This window comes from Falco rusticolus, chromosome 4 (genome assembly GCF_015220075.1).
Source record: "Falco rusticolus isolate bFalRus1 chromosome 4, bFalRus1.pri, whole genome shotgun sequence".
NCBI classification, from domain to species: Eukaryota; Metazoa; Chordata; class Aves; order Falconiformes; family Falconidae; genus Falco; species Falco rusticolus.
In genome coordinates this window covers 48,318,250-48,334,732 of record NC_051190.1, presented here as the reverse complement: position 1 = coordinate 48,334,732, position 16,483 = coordinate 48,318,250, and the positions used below count along the sequence as shown (strand labels likewise).

At 59.1% G+C, this 16,483-nt stretch overlaps 2 protein-coding genes across 2 annotated transcripts; one reads left to right on the top strand and one right to left on the bottom strand.

Annotated features, from left to right (window-relative positions):
- The first annotated feature begins 52 nt into the window (after positions 1-52).
- On the top strand, positions 53-7,854 carry DUS3L (dihydrouridine synthase 3 like). Its single transcript, XM_037383011.1, has 13 exons — positions 53-108; positions 877-1,192; positions 1,666-2,250; positions 2,906-2,947; positions 3,045-3,197; positions 3,294-3,410; positions 3,750-3,815; positions 3,903-4,013; positions 4,439-4,535; positions 5,055-5,130; positions 5,415-5,603; positions 5,692-5,820; positions 7,663-7,854. Exons 1-13 carry the CDS (start codon positions 74-76, stop codon positions 7,733-7,735), a joined length of 1,989 nt encoding a protein of 662 aa, XP_037238908.1. The 5' UTR covers positions 53-73; the 3' UTR covers positions 7,736-7,854.
- A 4,206-nt stretch (positions 7,855-12,060) lies between these two features.
- LOC119145872 (la-related protein 6-like) lies at positions 12,061-14,249 on the bottom strand. The gene is made up of 3 exons (XM_037382617.1): positions 14,080-14,249; positions 13,579-13,789; positions 12,061-13,059 (listed from the first exon to the last, which is right to left on the bottom strand). Exons 1-3 carry the CDS (start codon positions 14,247-14,249, stop codon positions 12,061-12,063), a joined length of 1,380 nt encoding a protein of 459 aa, XP_037238514.1.
- Between the last annotated feature and the right edge of the window lie 2,234 nt (positions 14,250-16,483).

Sequence of the window (16,483 nt, the reverse complement as noted above, 5' to 3'; positions counted from 1 at the left end):
GCGCCCCGTCACGTGGTGCCGCCCCGTCACGTGGCGCGGCCCCGCCCCTCGCGTCACCGCCGCGTGCGGCAGCATGGCGGCTGCGGGGGTGGCGCCGGTCCGCGCCCGGTGAGTGCGGGTCCCAGGCCCCCCTGTCCTCCCGGCCCGCTGCGTGCCCGGCCCTGCCATCTCCCGGTACGTGCCGGGCCCCGCCGTAGCCCCCCCGGTTCGTGCCCGGCCCCTCCATAGCCTCCCAGTTGATGCCCAGTCTCTCCGTAGCCCCCCCAGTTCGTGCCCGGCCCCTCCATAGCCCCCCGGTGGATGCCCAGTCTCTTCATAGCCCCCCCCAGTTCGTGCCCGGACCCTCCATAACCCCCCGGGTTCGTGCCCAGACCCCCCATAAGCCCCCTAGTTCGTGCCCGGACCCTCCATAGCCCCCCGGTTGATGCCCAGTCTCTCCATAACCGCCCTGGTTCGTGCCCAGTCTCTCCGTAGCCCCCCCGCTTCATGCCCGGCCCCTCCATAACCCCCCTGGTTCGTGCCTGGCCCCTCCATAGCCCCCCGGTTGGTGCCTAGCCTCTCCATAACCCCCCCAGTTCGTACCCAGTCTCTCCGTAGCGCCCCTGCTTCATGCCAAGCCCCTCCATAGCCCCCTGGTTGATGCCCAGTCTCTCCGTAACCCCCCTGTCTCTCCATAGCCCCCCGGTTCGTGCCCAGCCCTCCAGTAGCCCCCCGGTTGGTGCCCAGTCTCTCCATAGCCCCCCAGTTCCTGCCCGGCCCCCCCATAGCCCCCCGACCCTGTGCCCATCCCACTGTAGCCCCCCCACCCAGCAGAGCCCTCTCCCTACATCCCGGGCACCCACCGGGACACAGCGGGGGCTGCCTCTGTCTCCACAGGTTCCTGGCCTCCAAGGAGCAGTTCCATGCCTACCTGCGGGCTGGCGGGCAGCCGGGCAGCAAGGAGGAGGAGGAGGAGGAAGAGGTGGAGGAGGAGGGAGAGGAGAAGAAGGAGGCCAGCGGCTGCGAGAGCGAGCCCCCCGCCAAGCGGGTGAAGCCAGAGGAGCTCAGTGAGGATGGGGAAAGCCAAGAGGATGCAGGAGCAGAGGACAAGGAGCCCGTGGAGCGCAGGCGGGCGCGGGGGCAGAACAAGAGCAGGCCGTGCATGAAACCCACCTGCTACGAGCAGCGCAGGCTGTGCCCATCGGTAACGCAGGTAGGGCAGCGGGGGCCCTGCTCCGCACTGGGACAGGGGGTCTGGGACCCTGGGGGGCCCTTCCTGCTCAAGGACAGGCTGCATTGACATTTAAGTCTAGGAAAGCACATGGAAGGTAGAACCACGTAGGGGACACTCCCGGCAGGGAGGGCATGGCTATGCTGGCAGAACCGCCTCCGTCAGCTGGCTGGGGAGGGTGAAGTGGGATGAGCTGAGAAGAACAAGTGTCAGCTTCCCTGACATGTAGCACTAAAATATCCCCTCAAGTGGGCACGTCACTGCCCTTCTGCAGCACGTTCCTGGGAGTGTTTCAGGGGGCAGCGACATGAGGAGTGAGGGGCGCTCGGAGCAGTTTTGGCCCCTGGCTGGGCCGGGGCAGACCCAGGCTCATCTGGCTTGTGCTGGAAGGTACAGGCACGCCCGGGCAGGCAAGTGGCGGGCAGAGGTTTTAACCTCCTCTTCGTTGTTCTAAGGGGTGTGCAGAGAAGTGCTACTTCGGGCCGCGATGCCGCTTCCTTCACGACATCGGCGAGTACATGGCCACCAAGCCGGCTGACCTGGGGCGCAGCTGCGTGCTCTTTGAAACCTTCGGCAAGTGCGCTTATGGCGTGACATGCCGCTTCGCCCAGGCCCACCTCGGGGATGGCTACCAGAACATCGTCAATGCAGATCTGACCAAGCAGTGGGAAGGGAAGTCGCTGGTGAGGAACAACCTCTCCAAGGACCTCCAGCACCAGCTGCGCAAGAGGAAGTTCAGCTTCAAGAAGGCTGACGAGTATCTCCGTGGTTTGGCCAAGCCCCACAGCGATGGTGGGAAGGGAGGCAAAGCCACGGGGTGCTCTGCAGAGAAGCAAGAGGTGTCCAACTGCGCAACACCCCAGGAGAGCCTGGGGGACAGCCCCGAATGTCCTGTGCTGCCAGTGCAGGGAGAGGATCCCAAAACAGACACCTCACAGAGTCCCAGCCCCACAGGCCGCCAGGAGGCTTCCTCCATCAAAACAGTGGGCCCGCTTACAGACGAAGACACGATAAAGCTGCGATCGTGTGAGAAGAAGAAGGTGAGAGTTTGGTCGAGGGCTGCCGTCTCTTGTGTGCCTGTCAAGTGGTTGAGATTGTGCTTGGGAAGACAGAAGAGACCTCTTAGCTGGGTGAGAGGCAGGCAGAGGACAGAGCTGCCTGGGCACTGCGTTCCTGAGGGGAAGGATGCGGGAAGGTGAGCTCTGGGGGCTGCGGTGGTGTCCTTGGAGGGGTGAAAACCAAGAGAAGCTGCAGCCCCTTGTGCCTGGTGGAGGGTAGGGGCTGAGTTGTGTGAGGGTGGGGATGTTCCGCAAGGAGAGCTGAGGCTGGGGCTGGTGCGTTTGTGTGTGCTGCATGGTCCTCTCCCGGGGTGAGAGCATTGCCTTCATCCTCCTCATCATCACCTCCGTCCTTGCATCCATTAGCCAGCCTGTCTAGCCCCTGTATCTGTAACTGCTTTGAGTTTTCTCCAAGCTGAGCAGTGCAAACAGATCGGTTCAAGTTTTGGTTTCTTTATCCAAATGATATGTTCTCAGGGAACAGTTGAAGTTCTTGAATAAAACGGGTGGTTTTCTGGGTTTCCCACTGAGTTTTACCCAAGGCAAATGATAAAATTATTAGCTGGAACATCTTCCCATTTAACCACTTCTGGTTCAGCTCTGCTAACATGCTCCTCCATTCTTGTGTTTTTTCCAGCTGGAAATCCAAGGCAAGCTCTACTTGGCTCCACTGACCACGGTAGGTAAATTGTCTGTCCTGTTGTCAAAATGTGCCATTTCCACCTTTGGAACAGAGCAAATCTCCTGACAAACCATCTCTCTGCTGCCTCTTCCAGTGCGGTAACCTCCCTTTCCGAAGGATATGCAAGCGCTTCGGGGCAGACGTCACCTGCGGAGAGATGGCTGTGTGCACAAACCTGCTCCAGGGCCAGTCCTCCGAGTGGGCTCTCCTCAAACGGCATCATACCGAAGATATTTTTGGGGTGCAGGTGAGTGCTATCATCTTGATAACCAAACAAATGGTAACTCGATTCAGAGGAGAAAAGCTGCTTCTTGAACCCGTGCAACCTGTCCCCCTTTGGTAGCTGGAGGGAGCGTTCCCAGACACGATGACCAAGTGTGCAGAGCTCCTGAACCAGACAATTGAAGTGGACTTTGTAGACATCAATGTTGGCTGTCCCATTGATTTGGTCTACAAGAAGGTAAGAAGATGTTCTGCGGTGTGTTTTGCTTCCTTCGGTAGATGTTTGTGTGACCTGCTCCTGCCAGTCTGACCCAGAGCTCCCCGTGCATTTTATGGGCGCTAGACTTGAGCCAGAAGGCAAATCAGCGGTCCAAAGAGCAGGGGATGGTTGCTGTCTCTGCCTGTCAAAGGCAGAAGTTGGAAAGGAAGAGAGCTGTAAGACTTTCTCCAAGTGTTGAGATGCTCCAAGCCTTACCTGCATCCCCTGAGCAGAGGGCTGCTGTTGGGCAGCTCCACGGAGGCTCTTCACTACGCAAGGAGGCAGAGAGTCTTGACTGCGCCATGTTTTGTCCCCTAGGGAGGAGGCTGTGCTCTGATGACTCGGTCCAACAAGTTTGAACAGATCGTCCGAGGGATGAACTCGGTGAGTCAGACCACCTGCCAGCGGTGGGAGATGAGCTGGTGGAGCCATCTCATGCCCCAGCCTGGCCTCATTCTCCCGTTTCTGCAGGTGCTGGATGTCCCACTGACTGTGAAGATACGGACAGGAGTGCAAGAAAAGATTAATGTGGCTCATAAAATAATCCCCAAGATCCGGGAGTGGGGAGCATCCATGGTCACGGTACAGGGATTACTTGCTGTGGCGTGAGATTGTTGGCTGGTGTCGGGGGGGCTCTGCTTGCATGTCAGCCTAGAGCACGATGTGGGGGTGACCTTACCCTTCCCCAAACTGAGTAGCTGTTTCAAGCACCTTTGACGAGCTGTGTACTACCTCTTAGCATTTTCTGCTAATGACAGAGAAAAATCCAGATGCAGAGAGTATTTTCCTAGGTGCTGCTGAGCCTTGCATCCGTTACAGAGGGAGATGGTTCCTGCAGTGCCCTGGAACAGAGGTTTCAGCCAAATAAGCCTCATCACAGCAGGGCTGGGGAAGCGATGGGACCAGCCCGTCGGCACGGGGATGGGTAGTTCCTGCCCACAGGAAATATTCCCCTTCCCTGTGAACAGTCACATTCGGTGAGGGCTCACTGCCACTTTCTTCCCCAGCTTCACGGCCGCTCCCGGGAGCAGCGGTACACGAGGGGTGCTGACTGGGACTACATAGCAGAATGTGCAAAAATAGCGAGCCCCATGCCTCTTTTTGGTAGGTCTTTCTGTTGTTCTGTCACGTGGGCTGGGAAAAGCTGCGTGTTTGATTTCAGATGCCTTTAAAAAATACGAGAATAGGCTCCCAAGGACATTCAGCCTGGGGGAAAGGTTGGGGTATCCCTACATGATGCAGCAGCTCCGGTGCAGCGCGGATCTGCCCAAGTGCTTGGGCCAGACGAGAGGAGCGCTGAGCAGAGTAGGAGGGGAGGGGACAGGCAGGATACAGAGCACTTGGTTTTTAGCAGGTGCTTTCTCCCTTGGGCACTGTGGCACAAAGAGTCCCAGCTAAACCTTCAGGGTAAGAGCTGGGAGGGGAGAAGGCTCTGCTTTTCCTTGTAAGGGGAACGTTAATCCAGAACATCCCTGAGAGTCTCAACAGGAGCCCCAGAGCCCCTTTGGACAGTCTGGCTCTTGGACCTTGTGTCCATTTTGAATTTTATCCCATGCCTGGATTAACTCATTTTGACTTGCCCTCACGTATCCCTTTGACCTCTGGCTTCTCCCTTCTGGACAGGAAACGGTGATATTTTGTCGTACGAAGATGCTAATCGAGCCATGCAGATGGGCGTTTCGGGGGTTATGATTGCAAGGCAAGTGCCTGTGGTTCCCCTTTGCTTCTGAGCTCTGTTGGTGCAAGAGGAAAAATGGAATTTAAAATATACCTAAGCAAACCCAAAACATGAGATCTTTCCTCTTGGTGAAACTACTCTAAAAATTAGTAAAGTCATTTTGCATCTGTGGGAGCTTAGAGCAGCTTCCTGTTGAAATTGAGAAAGTAAAGCAGCATCGGCTGCACGTGAGCCTCTTAAATTAACTGGCATCCTCGGAAACATCAGTCATGGGAATAACAATGCACATTTTTTTGGGGCTACAGAGGGGCACTCATCAAACCATGGCTTTTCACTGAAATGAAGGAGCAGAGACACTGGGATATCTCCTCCAGCGAGAGATTTGATATCCTCAAAGACTTCACCAACTATGGCCTTGAGCACTGGGGGTCAGATACTCAGGGAGTGGAGAAGACGAGGAAGTTCCTGCTGGAATGGCTCTCATTCCTGTGCAGGTAATTCTCCCCAGCTGAGAGGATCTGTAATGCAGCAAGTGCGTACCCTTTGAACAATAGCACATGCTGCCACTACGTTGCATTGCAGGTATATTCCAGTTGGGTTATTAGAACACCTACCTCAGAAAATTAATGAGCGGCCACCTTACTACATGGGAAGAGACTATTTGGAGACGCTGATGGCAAGCCAAAACGTGGATGATTGGATTAAAATAAGGTAATAAAGCACTGAATTTCATTGAAATTCTTAGGAAGGGACATCACAGAGCCCCACGCAGCCCCACTCTGCCTGCACATGTTGCAGCACTCTCCAAGCTGCAACAAGGTCTTTTACCATCTCATACCAGCATACTCTTCATACAGTCCCTCTGCTGCCTTCACCTCATGCAGGGCCCACTCTCTTCTCTTCTTCCTCTCTATTTCTCCCTCTGCTGCTCTCTCTCCATTAGCTCTCAACCACTTAACAGAACCAGCCACAGCTGCACCTTATCTACATCAGCCAACCCGACACCCCTGAAGCCAACCCACAGTTGTATATTATCAATGCTAATTAACCCAGCTTCATTCCTCTACACGCATGCATCTCCCAAAGAGGAGGTGATGACTCCCATCAGTTTTAAGAGGTGGTAAGAGAACAGCCAGGGTTAACCAGCGCTTTACTTGGAGGTTTTAACTGAGCTTGAAGTTGCCATAAAGAGCTTTCTCCATCCCTCTCTGTGCTTCAGCCCATCATTCTGTACCCGCTGCAAATCTGGGGTAGTTGACCTCTCTCATGACATGCTGTTCATCCCAGGACAGTTGTAGGAACTAACGGAGCGCAGTGAAGGGACATCTCAGGCTTTCAGCATCAGATCGCTCCGTGCTCTGCCCAGACAGTCCCAGCCCACAAGGCCCATGCAGACACCAAGCAGGGGGGTGGTCCCCATCCCCAGGTTAGAGCTGAGCATTTTCTCCTTTTTTCATTACCTGATTTCTGAGTTCAAGCAGCAAAGATCAGGAAACTTTTCCCCCACACCCACGAGTCCCCAGGCACTGGCTGGAAATGACTCCGCAAGCTCCAAGCCAGCTAGAATGAGAGCTGGAGCAGCCAGCTGCTATTTCCCATCTCGGGGAAACAGAGATCAGCAAAAACGGAGCGTGGCTACAGCCTTCTCTGATTTTGCTAATCCTCACCCATTGTGTTAGTACTGGGAACGGCTGCCCAAAACCGTGTTAGAAGTATATTTTTAAATGCCATTTTTCAAGCGGAACCTGCCTGCATGCTGCTGCGCAAACCTTTGTAACCTGTGGCCTTTACAGTGCCACATAATAGGCATTTGTAGGCACCAGAACTCAAGATTTTAAAGCAATTTAGGTTTATTTGTTAAAGCTCATTTTAAGATGCTGACCAGAAGCTGGGTTCTCCGAGCGCCCTATTTCTGCTGCTGTGCTGTAGGTGCAGTCTCTTGCTGTGCAGTTCTGTGACTCTCCCTCTGACATGTCTTACGGAAAGCTGTAGTGGTGCTGTACTGAACCAGCATCTAGGAAATAAGTTAAACCTCCTTGACTAAAAGAAAGTCACTCTGACCTGAAAATACAATGTGCGTTCCAAAGTGAGAACTAGTTGAAGTCTTAAGCGAGGATAAACCTGATGGCAGTAGAACTGGCTTACATCGGTTTAGGACCTGACCTTAAACATTAAGAGGTGGGGAGGAACTTTTCAGAGGCTCACGTTGATTTTAGGTGCGTCATTGCGAGCGGGTCACCAAACCCGGTGGCATTCAGGTCACCAAACTTAAGAAGCTGTTTTGGCACCAGCTCTCAGCAAGAAGGGCATTGCCTATACCTGGCAGCTGGGTCCCTCCTGTGCTGGGGTTCAGGGTTGAAGCTCAGCACCAGCGGTGGCTTTGTGCAGCAGCCCTAGGTTTTGGGGAGGGTAAAGGCTTGGTTTGACACATCTGACTGCAGTCACTGTCGCTGCAGAGCTACAGGGCCATGCACTGGCTGGGGACTGGTGGCTCTTGTACTGAACACAAACCTCTCCTTGATTTTTGTTTGGGTTTGGTTTTCTTTCTTCCAGCGAGATGCTTCTGGGACCCGTACCTACCAGCTTCACCTTCCTGCCTAAACACAAGGCGAATTCCTACAGATAGGGCTGGTGAGGCCCTTTGCCACAGCATTGCGTCGCAAGGCATTGGGATGGTGTGTGTCAAGGAGCAGGGCTGCTCAGCTGCTCTCTGAAATGAAATAAAGTTTTATGTTTTTAAAAGTGTGGTTGCCTTCATGTCCCGGGCATCGGTCCCTGCCACGAGTTACGTGCACGGTCTTGCAGCCAGAGGCGCCTCGCTAACAAGAGAGCAATCCATTTAATTAACGGGGTATGGGCCAGAAGAGATCTTTGGCCTCCAGTTCCTGGCAGGAGGTGCCCCAGCTCCCCACCCCACACACCATTCACACAGCGGGAGCGAGAGGTCTCTGTTCCTACCAGGATGCCCTTGGCAGTGCCAAATCCTCCATGTACCAGGAGGGGATGTTCTGACTCGGTCCCTGGGGTCCTGTAGAGCACAAGCTGCCCCAGCACCTCATCGGTGGACATTGTGCAGCATCCAGTCCTTTTCTGGGAGCATGCAGCGGCGGGTACCATCCCCTCCCGGGTGTCACGGACCCAGGGAAGGCACAGCCCCCTCCCGGGGGGATCCAGAGCTCTGTGTTTCTCCATCAGGAGGCTAAAAGCTGACAGCACTACGGGAGGGGGGTGGGGGTGGGGCTGGGGGAACGCATGCCACCGAGTGATGATGCAGAACCTTACCCCTTGAGGTCCTGTGTCCTACTCTGCGTCCCTCCAGTCAATGCCGCACGTGGGAGGGTGGGCAAAATGGCCACAAACGTGTTTGCCGTGGCCCCAGGAGGCTGCGGGTGCAGCCTCATCCCCACACGCTTCAGCTGAATCAACTTGTCCTTTTCCTCCCTGAAAAATACTGTTTAAAGCAAAAACCACTTGCCCCCATAGCCCCTAAGAGCCGCCTGTAGGGGCCAGGGGCACCCCAGCCCCCCTCAACCCTTTCCCTCCCCAGGAGGAGCTGGGGAGGTTGGAAACTTCATCTTTTTATGGCCCAGTTGCCACCTGAGCAGTCCCCAGTGATGCCGCTGGGATGTTTGCTCTCTCCGAAGCCAGGGGAGCAGCTTTGCTCTCCCGTCCTGCTCATGGCACTGAGCCCCTCACACACAACCAGCGCGCGGTCACCGTGGCCGGGACCATCCCCCATCCCACGAGTCGTGTCCAACGAGCAGGACCAGGCGGGCACCTTTTGTCGTTGGCGCCCTGAGTCCTTGCCACAAGAAGGTCTCATCTCCCACCGGTTTTAGGAATTTCCCAGCTCGGCACAGCCACAGGCTCTTCCCAGCTGGTGTCTGGCAGGTGGAAACTGCCGTCAGGACAAGGCCTCCCGACCCCATCCAGGGATTTCTGCGAATTGCCGCCGGGATACACACAACTGCCTCGCTCCCCACCGGCCTCCTCCTCCCCCAGAGGCTCCCGACCACCGCGAGGGCTGGAGCTCAAACCTCCGCTGCCCCCTGGTGCAACACCTGCCGGCCCCACAGCCCCCCGCACAGCCCCCCCTCCGGCCCAGCGCCCCCGCATGGGGCTCCCTCCCCGTCCCGCTGACCCCCAGGGTGTCCCAGCTCGGGGAAGGGACCGAGGCTTCCAGCCGAAGGCACCTGCCCCCACGCCGAGAGCTGCCTGCAGCCCCCTTAACCCCTGCCCTGCCGGGGGGCGGGGCCGCCGGGGCCGTTGGAACACGGGGCGCCCCAACATTGCACCCTGGTTACGGCCGAGAGTCCTTGGCAGCCGAGGCAGGAGGGACCATGGTGCGGCCCCCGCTGCAGCTCCCACCTCTGCAGCCCTCGGGGTGCAGCCCCTGGGGCCCCCCGATGCTCCAGCTGCTTCCCAACTTTGAGCTCCCCAAATCCTTCTGCCCCCAAGGTAGGAACCGACCCAGCCGCCCAGCCCGGGGACGCTCCCGGGGGCACCGGTGGAGGCGAGCCCCGGCCACCGCTCCTGTCTCTCTTCCAGGCTCCGCCAGCCCGTCCCAGCCGGCCAAGCAGGAGCAGCCCCCCCCTGCAGCCTGGGCACCCGAGGTCCCCCTGGAGCCCCCCGCAGGTACGGAGACTTCTGTCCCCTCTGGCACCCCTGTCCCCTCGGCACCCCCCCCCCCCCTTCCCTGGCAGTTTCCGCACGGGGCGGGGGTTCAGCAGCCTGCACCAGTGTGTCTGCCCTCGCCTGCTGGTGTGTGCCCAGGAAATCCCATTTCCAGAGAATTCCCCAAGGCTCACGCCCCACCCGCAATTTGCGACCCTGTCCCCCTGGCACAGCTGCTCACCCCATGGGGAGCTCCCCACACACCCGGTGCAGGGCTGGGGGATGTCAGCGCTGGGGGCCGGCTGGGTGGGGGGGTGGCCCTGGAGGGTCCCCCCAGCTCAGCACGGCTCCCGCTCACCCACGCAGGGCTGCAGAGGGCTCCGTGCGGATGCTACTTTGATCCCCGCTTCTTCCATCTTCAGTGGACCAGCAGCATCCTGCCTCCACCAGTCACCGCCATAGCCAACTACAGCAGCACCTCTCTGCTGGGGGGTGCCCGGGGGGACTCCGGGACCCCCCAGGGCCAACTGCCACACCTTGTGCCTGACGCACAGAAGGGGGGAGCCGTGGCCCCGGCGCCCCTGGTGCTGCCAACATCCATTGCTGGCTCCCAGCTCATCCAGGGCCAGCCCGAAGAGACCATCTGCAGCACGGCCACCCCTGCGGGGGCAGCCCCAGGCAGCCATGTCCCCCCCAGCCCCTCTGCTGCCCCCCACAACCAAGTGGTTGTGGATCTAGAAGACAGCTATGATGTGCCCGAAGAGGTGCTTCTTCAGGAGGCCCTGAGGCTCTTTGGTTTATCCTCGGACACGGCAGGGCACATCCAGGAGGGTCCCAGCAGCGTCCCCACCCCTGGGGACACCAGCCCAGCTGTGCCCTGCTGTGACTTGAGCTCCCTCGCCCTGCCTGAAGACCTGTTCGATGGCGATTACAGCGTCTCCGAGATGACGGACTCCCTGGTGAGCCTGGAGGTGTTCAACACCATTGAGATGGAGCCCCAGGAGCTGTGGGGGGACATGGACTGGGACCTGTCACCGTCCCCACCTGCAGCACCATAGCAGCAGGGCAAGAGGCAGAACACCTGGCTCCTGCCCCCCAGCAAGGGGGGAGCCAGCGCCTGGGGGGATTAAATCCACATAATCCACATGAGGGGTGGGGAGAGGGGGGATCAGGGGAGGACTGTTCTGTACTGGGGGGAGTGGGAGCAAAGAGTGCTCTGTACTGGGTGGGATTTAGCAAGTTTGATGTTTTGGCAAGTCTTATTGTTTTCCATTAAATGTTGTTTCTCCATCCCGCTCCGTGCCTGTGTGGGAGGGAACACGGGGAAATGGCACCCAAGAGGTGCAGAAGCCCCAGGTCAGAACCAGCGAGCCCCAAAGGGCACCGAGACCGCCCCCCCCCCCCCCCCCCCCCCCCCCAGGGCCAAGCCCCTGCCAGAGGACCACTCCCCTGTCCCTCTCCCCAGGGGAAGCAGCCCTTTGGGGATAGCTACGACAGACAGGTCCCTGCAGGACCCATGGACACGGCCCCACGCAGAAAGTGGCACAGAGCCCCCAGGACAAGGGCAGACCTGGGGGCTGAGGGGGGGACTGGACGCACACCACAACAAGGGCTGCCACCCCTTAGCCTTGAACACAACCAGCGTCCCCTGCAGCAGGGACAGCGCTCGGTGCAAAGCCCTTCCAAGCCTCAGGACAATCCTGCCCTTGCTCACGTCCACGCTCAGCTGCACAGCCCGGTATCACCCCAGCAGCGGTGATGGAGGAGCCACCTGCCAGGCAGGACCCTCTCCCCTCGCCTGCCTGCGCCTTCGGTGGCCGCAACAGCCTCCCTAGGGGGAAACAGAAAAAAAACACCAAAAAACCCACACCAGCCAGAAAGTGCCTGGAAACTTGGTCCCTTTATTGCCCGTTTCGCACCTGAGCTCCACAGCCTGGGGCCGACGCAGCCTTCGGGAAGCGGCATCACCTCGCCAGGTCCGGCAGCGGGTGCGAGCTGAGGTCCCCTCGGGGCAGCACCCCAGCGCCGGGGGTTGGGGGGCTGAGCCCCTTCCTTAGGGCTGCCCCAGTGATGCCACTGGGGTGGTGCGAGCTGCTCCGGACCCCGGGTGGGCACAGTGGCCTCAGCATGGCACAGCTCCCGGTGCTGCTCAGCATCTCACCTCGCACACTGACCCTCCCCAGGCATCGTCCTTGCCCCAAACTCCTGTCCCCTGCAGCAGCTGCACCGCCACCACCCGCAGCTCTCGGGGGCCACAGAGAGTTCTGCTGCTCGAGAGGAGGAAAAAAAAAAAAAAGAAAAAAAAAGACAAACCCAGAACCCAAACGGAAAGGATCCTCAGTGCCGGAGGACGAGCTCCCCTCTCCCAAAGCTGCTGCAGAAGCCCTTGGTGCCATCGGGGCCGTGGGGCAGGCGAAGGACCCCATCCTGCAGGCTGAGGGGCTCTGTCACCCGCTTGGCTGCCAGGGCACGGCTGGGGAAAGGGCTGGCATCCAGAGCGGGGCTGTGCCAGGGGGCACCAGCGCCCAGCCCACTCCCCCAGCTGCTGCGGCTCTCGGGGCCAGAGCAAAGGCTGCAGCAGCTGCTGGTGCTCCAGCCTGTGCCCAGCGGAGGGAAGACTTTGCTGGTGAGCAGCGACCCGGCGAAGGCACTGCTGAAGGCGCTGGGCTTGAAGTCACCGCTGGGCCAGTCGGGTGCCGGGGGGTCCTTGCTCAGGAGGGGGGACCGTGACACCAGGGCACCGTCTGGCTCCAGGGAGCTGCAGAGCAGGGAGTCCCCGATGCTGTAGGGTACCGGTGTGGATGCCACCTGTGCCTTCCAGCCCAGCTGGTCCCCCAGCTCCTTCGCCACCTCCCTCTCAGCTCCAGCTTTCTTCTTGGAGCCCTTCCCGCAGAGCCGGACCACTTTGATGCTCTCACTGCCCAGTCGGCTTTGGTGGCCCAGGTCCTCGAAGGCCCTGCAGGCGCTTTCCAGGCTCTCGTACTCCACCAGCGCACAGCACTTGCTCAGCAGCTCGGGGAAGCGTGACGTGTATTTTCGTACATCCGAGGGCAGCTTGCGGCCCGGGCGCAGGATGCGGATGGAGGCAATAGCCCCGAAGGGGCTGAACAACCTTGTGATGGTCTCCAGGAAATTCTTCTGCAGCAGCGGCAGCACATCCTGCTCCTGGGGCAGCAGCTCCCAGGCCAGCAGCAGCTTGCTGGGGGGGATGCTCAGCAGGGACTCTGGGATGGGGACCCGCCGCCTCACTTTGGTGCCCTCCTTGTTCACCTCCAGCAGCTCGGAGAACTGCAGGGCATAAAGCGTGAGCCGCCAGTCGCGTGTCAGGTATTTCACCTGTGGGAGAGAGGGGGCCGCTGAGTTCCCATGAGTCTCCCCAGGCAGGGACCACCCTAAACCCATCATCCACGCAGGCTGCAACCCCATCAGCCTGAAGCAATGGAAAGGCAACATCTCCCTTTCATGGGAGCATCTTCGCGGTTGGTCTGCGGCAACAAGCTATGGCTTCCCCATATGTCACACCACCAGTGCTTCCCTGCAGCTTTTTTAGTTAAGGGATGATCTCTTCCCAAGCAGCCAGGGGGAACTATGGGCAGAAGAGGTGAATCTAGCCCTGAAGGTGGTCCGAGAACCGTTCGCCACTTCCCCAGCCACGCTCCCTCGTTTGAGAGCTGCTGCAGCACATCAAAGGCAGAGAGCAGAGCCCAGCTCTGCACCACCAGCACTTTGCCAGGACACAGACAACCCAAGCACCACCTCCCCATACACCCCCCCAGGGACAGCCAGAGCACACCCAGACACCCCCACACAAAGTCCACCTCCCACCCCAGCTGGCCGGCACCATGGGCCGCCTACCTTCTTGAAGGACGTCAGCAGTTTGATGCTGACAAAGCCCATCTTGTTCTTCTGGACATGTTTCAGGAGGAAGGCATCCTTAGCCAGGTTCTCATCTGAGAGGTAGAACTCCACCTGGGACACAATCCTGCGGACCAGCTGTGGGTCAGGGATGGAGAAGTTGCAGTCCAACAGATCAGCTCCCAGAGCATCGTTCACGTTGCAGAAGCTCCTGCCAGGGCAGCAGGGACACAGGTGTGAGCTGGTGGCCTTTGGTACGTGCAGCCCTGCTTGGTCTCAGCTGCAACAGTTCAGAGAGCGGAGACACCAGGGAGAGCCAGGGCCACCCACCAGCTTTGCTCTGGCTGCAGGGGAGCGATGTCAGCCTGCACCCTGCGAGCCACCTGGTGCTAGAACACAAACCTAAACCCACCCCAGACAAGGTACACATTGTCCTGGAGACAAACAGAAGGCAAGAGCAGGTCTGAGCCCGTGTGCACAGACAGCCCAGCAGCCACGTACCTGTTGAAGCTCTCAAGGATATCCTCCTGGCTGAGCAGGGAGAGCGAGTGGCTCTGTGGCAAAAGGAGATGCAGCGCCGGGAAGGAATTTCTTTGTACTGGCACTGGGGTGCTGCAGCTGGGCTGGGAACTGAGCCCTAAGGCCACTCCAGAGCTACATGACGAGGTCATCCTTCATCTAGGACATCACAGATGAGAAGGACAGTGCTGGGATGCTTCCTGACCACAACCAGCCCCAGGGCAGAGCCCTGCTCTGGGCTGCAGCCCCCAGGGATAGCAGTTTGCTGTGTCCTTACCTGCTTGGCAGTGCTGGGAAGGGTAGAAAGTCCTGACACTACATCCTCAAGACCTGCAGACAACAGACCCTCACCACCTCCAAACTAAGGCTCCTAAGAAACAAAGTGAAAAGCGAGGAAGAAAAAACCCCTAGAGCAAGCAGGCTGCTGGTTTATAAGAGCGGCCGCCCGGGATTCCCAGCAGGCAGTCAGGGACCTGCCCTGAGACCCATCAGGCTCCAGGTGAAACCAGTCTGTGGGTTAAATGGCCCCAGCTGAGCCCTGGGGGCAGCCAGGCTCCTCCTGCCTCCACTGCTGAGCAAGGCTGGGTATGCGCCAGCACCAGCACCACCACCGGTACCCAGAGGGGTAGTGAGCTGATGCTACGAGGCTGAGGCACCTCAGTTCATGCCTCAGTTTCCCTGTTTTGTGCAGGGACAGTAACTGTTGCATGGAGGTGGATGGAGGGTTTGCTCCAGGGTTTCCTTTGGGCTCTTGGCGCTGCCAGAGTGACAGCAAGTGTCCTTCTTGAAGACACACCCCCCCCAGCCCACTGAGAGGGATCAGAAGAGCCCCAAGAGTGGGTTAAGCCCAGGGCACCATCACAGGGGATGATGCTCTGGGGCAGGATGGCTGGTAGCTTCAGTGTGAGGTGGGGAAGGTCTGGGCTGAAACATGTCCCTGTTGCCTGAGCCCCGCGTTGGGCAGCAGCTGGGGGGCTGGGGGTGATGCCAGCGGGTGGGGGGCTGTGGAGGTGGCTGAGAACTGGAGCTGCCACTTGGAAGGGTCGATGCTGGGGAGCCCAACCCTGCTGGCCCTCAGCCCCTCTGTCCAGGCGCAGGGTTTAGCTGATGTTTGTGCCCTGTGGCCACAAGGACCAGCCAAGGGCTCGTCACCCCGAGCCCTCAACCTGCCGACTGGCACATCTCTGCATGGGAGCCAGCTGGAAGCTCATCCCTCTGGCACAGCTCACAGGGAGCGGCAATGCCAAACCACTTCTGGGATGTTGCACCCCCCTGGTTTCCCTGGGGTTGGTGTGCTTGGAGTCACCCCCCTGCCACCTCCATGTCCCCTGCCACCTCCTGGATTTCTCTGCCGCTTGGGGACTGCGGTGGGATGGTGGGTGGAAAAGAAAGTCCTGGGATGAGAAAGGTGGCCGAGAGCCACCCAGCAGGGAAACCGGGGACAGCCACTGTCCCTGATGGGTGGTGGCACTCGGTGGCAGGTGACAATGAGGACACCACTCACCTGAATCTGTGGGAGGGAGATCCACCGCCAGTCAGGATGCTACAGGGATTAACCCACCCAACGCTCCCTTCCGAGTTGTCTCTCACCTGGAGTCCCGCGTGTTGCCGGTGCTGCAGAGCCCCCTGTGCCCACCCCTGCGTGCCCCGTCCCTGGCTTTCCCCGTTCTCCACAGGGGTCCCGTCCCTGAGCCTGGCAGCCCCCCAGCCCGCCAGCCCACCCCCCAGTGACGCTCACACCACCTCTGCAGGGATTTGCCCACCTAGGAGGGGCGCTGAAGCCAGGGGCAAGCCGGGGCTGGGGGGGGTGTTTTAATGGGAGCATTTTCTCCCCGCTTGCAGCTGGGTATGCTCAGGGTGAGGAGGTGCTGCTCTGCTCCTCTGGGGGAAATAACGCCCCGTTCCAGCCCCGAGACTCAATGTCTGAAGGAAGATGCTCAGGCTGGTCCAGTCATCCCCGCAAAACCCATAATCCAGAGGGAGCGTGAAGCAAGCCGGGATGCAGGGGTTGAGGCTCTTCCCCATCCCAAGGGGTCAGAGCAGGAGCGAGCTGTCCCTCGTCACATCCCTGTCTCACTGCTCCCATCCTCCACAATCAGTCTGGAAGTGGAATTAGAAAATGCTTCTTACGGCCCCGTGCTTAGCAGCAGCCTGATCCTTCAGCCCCTTCCCTGCCCCGTGAACTCTGGGGTAATGGGCATGCTGCCCCCACGAACCAGCCGCTTGCATGGTGCATCTGCCTTCCTGCAGGCGCTGGATCCCTGGCCAAAACTGCTTTAATTAGAGTGTCCTGGGCAGATCCTGCATCTCCCCCTGCCGCTGCAGCCTTGCAGCATCTGCCCAACATCCCCTTTCCGTGATTAAAGAAGAAATGGGACCACAACAA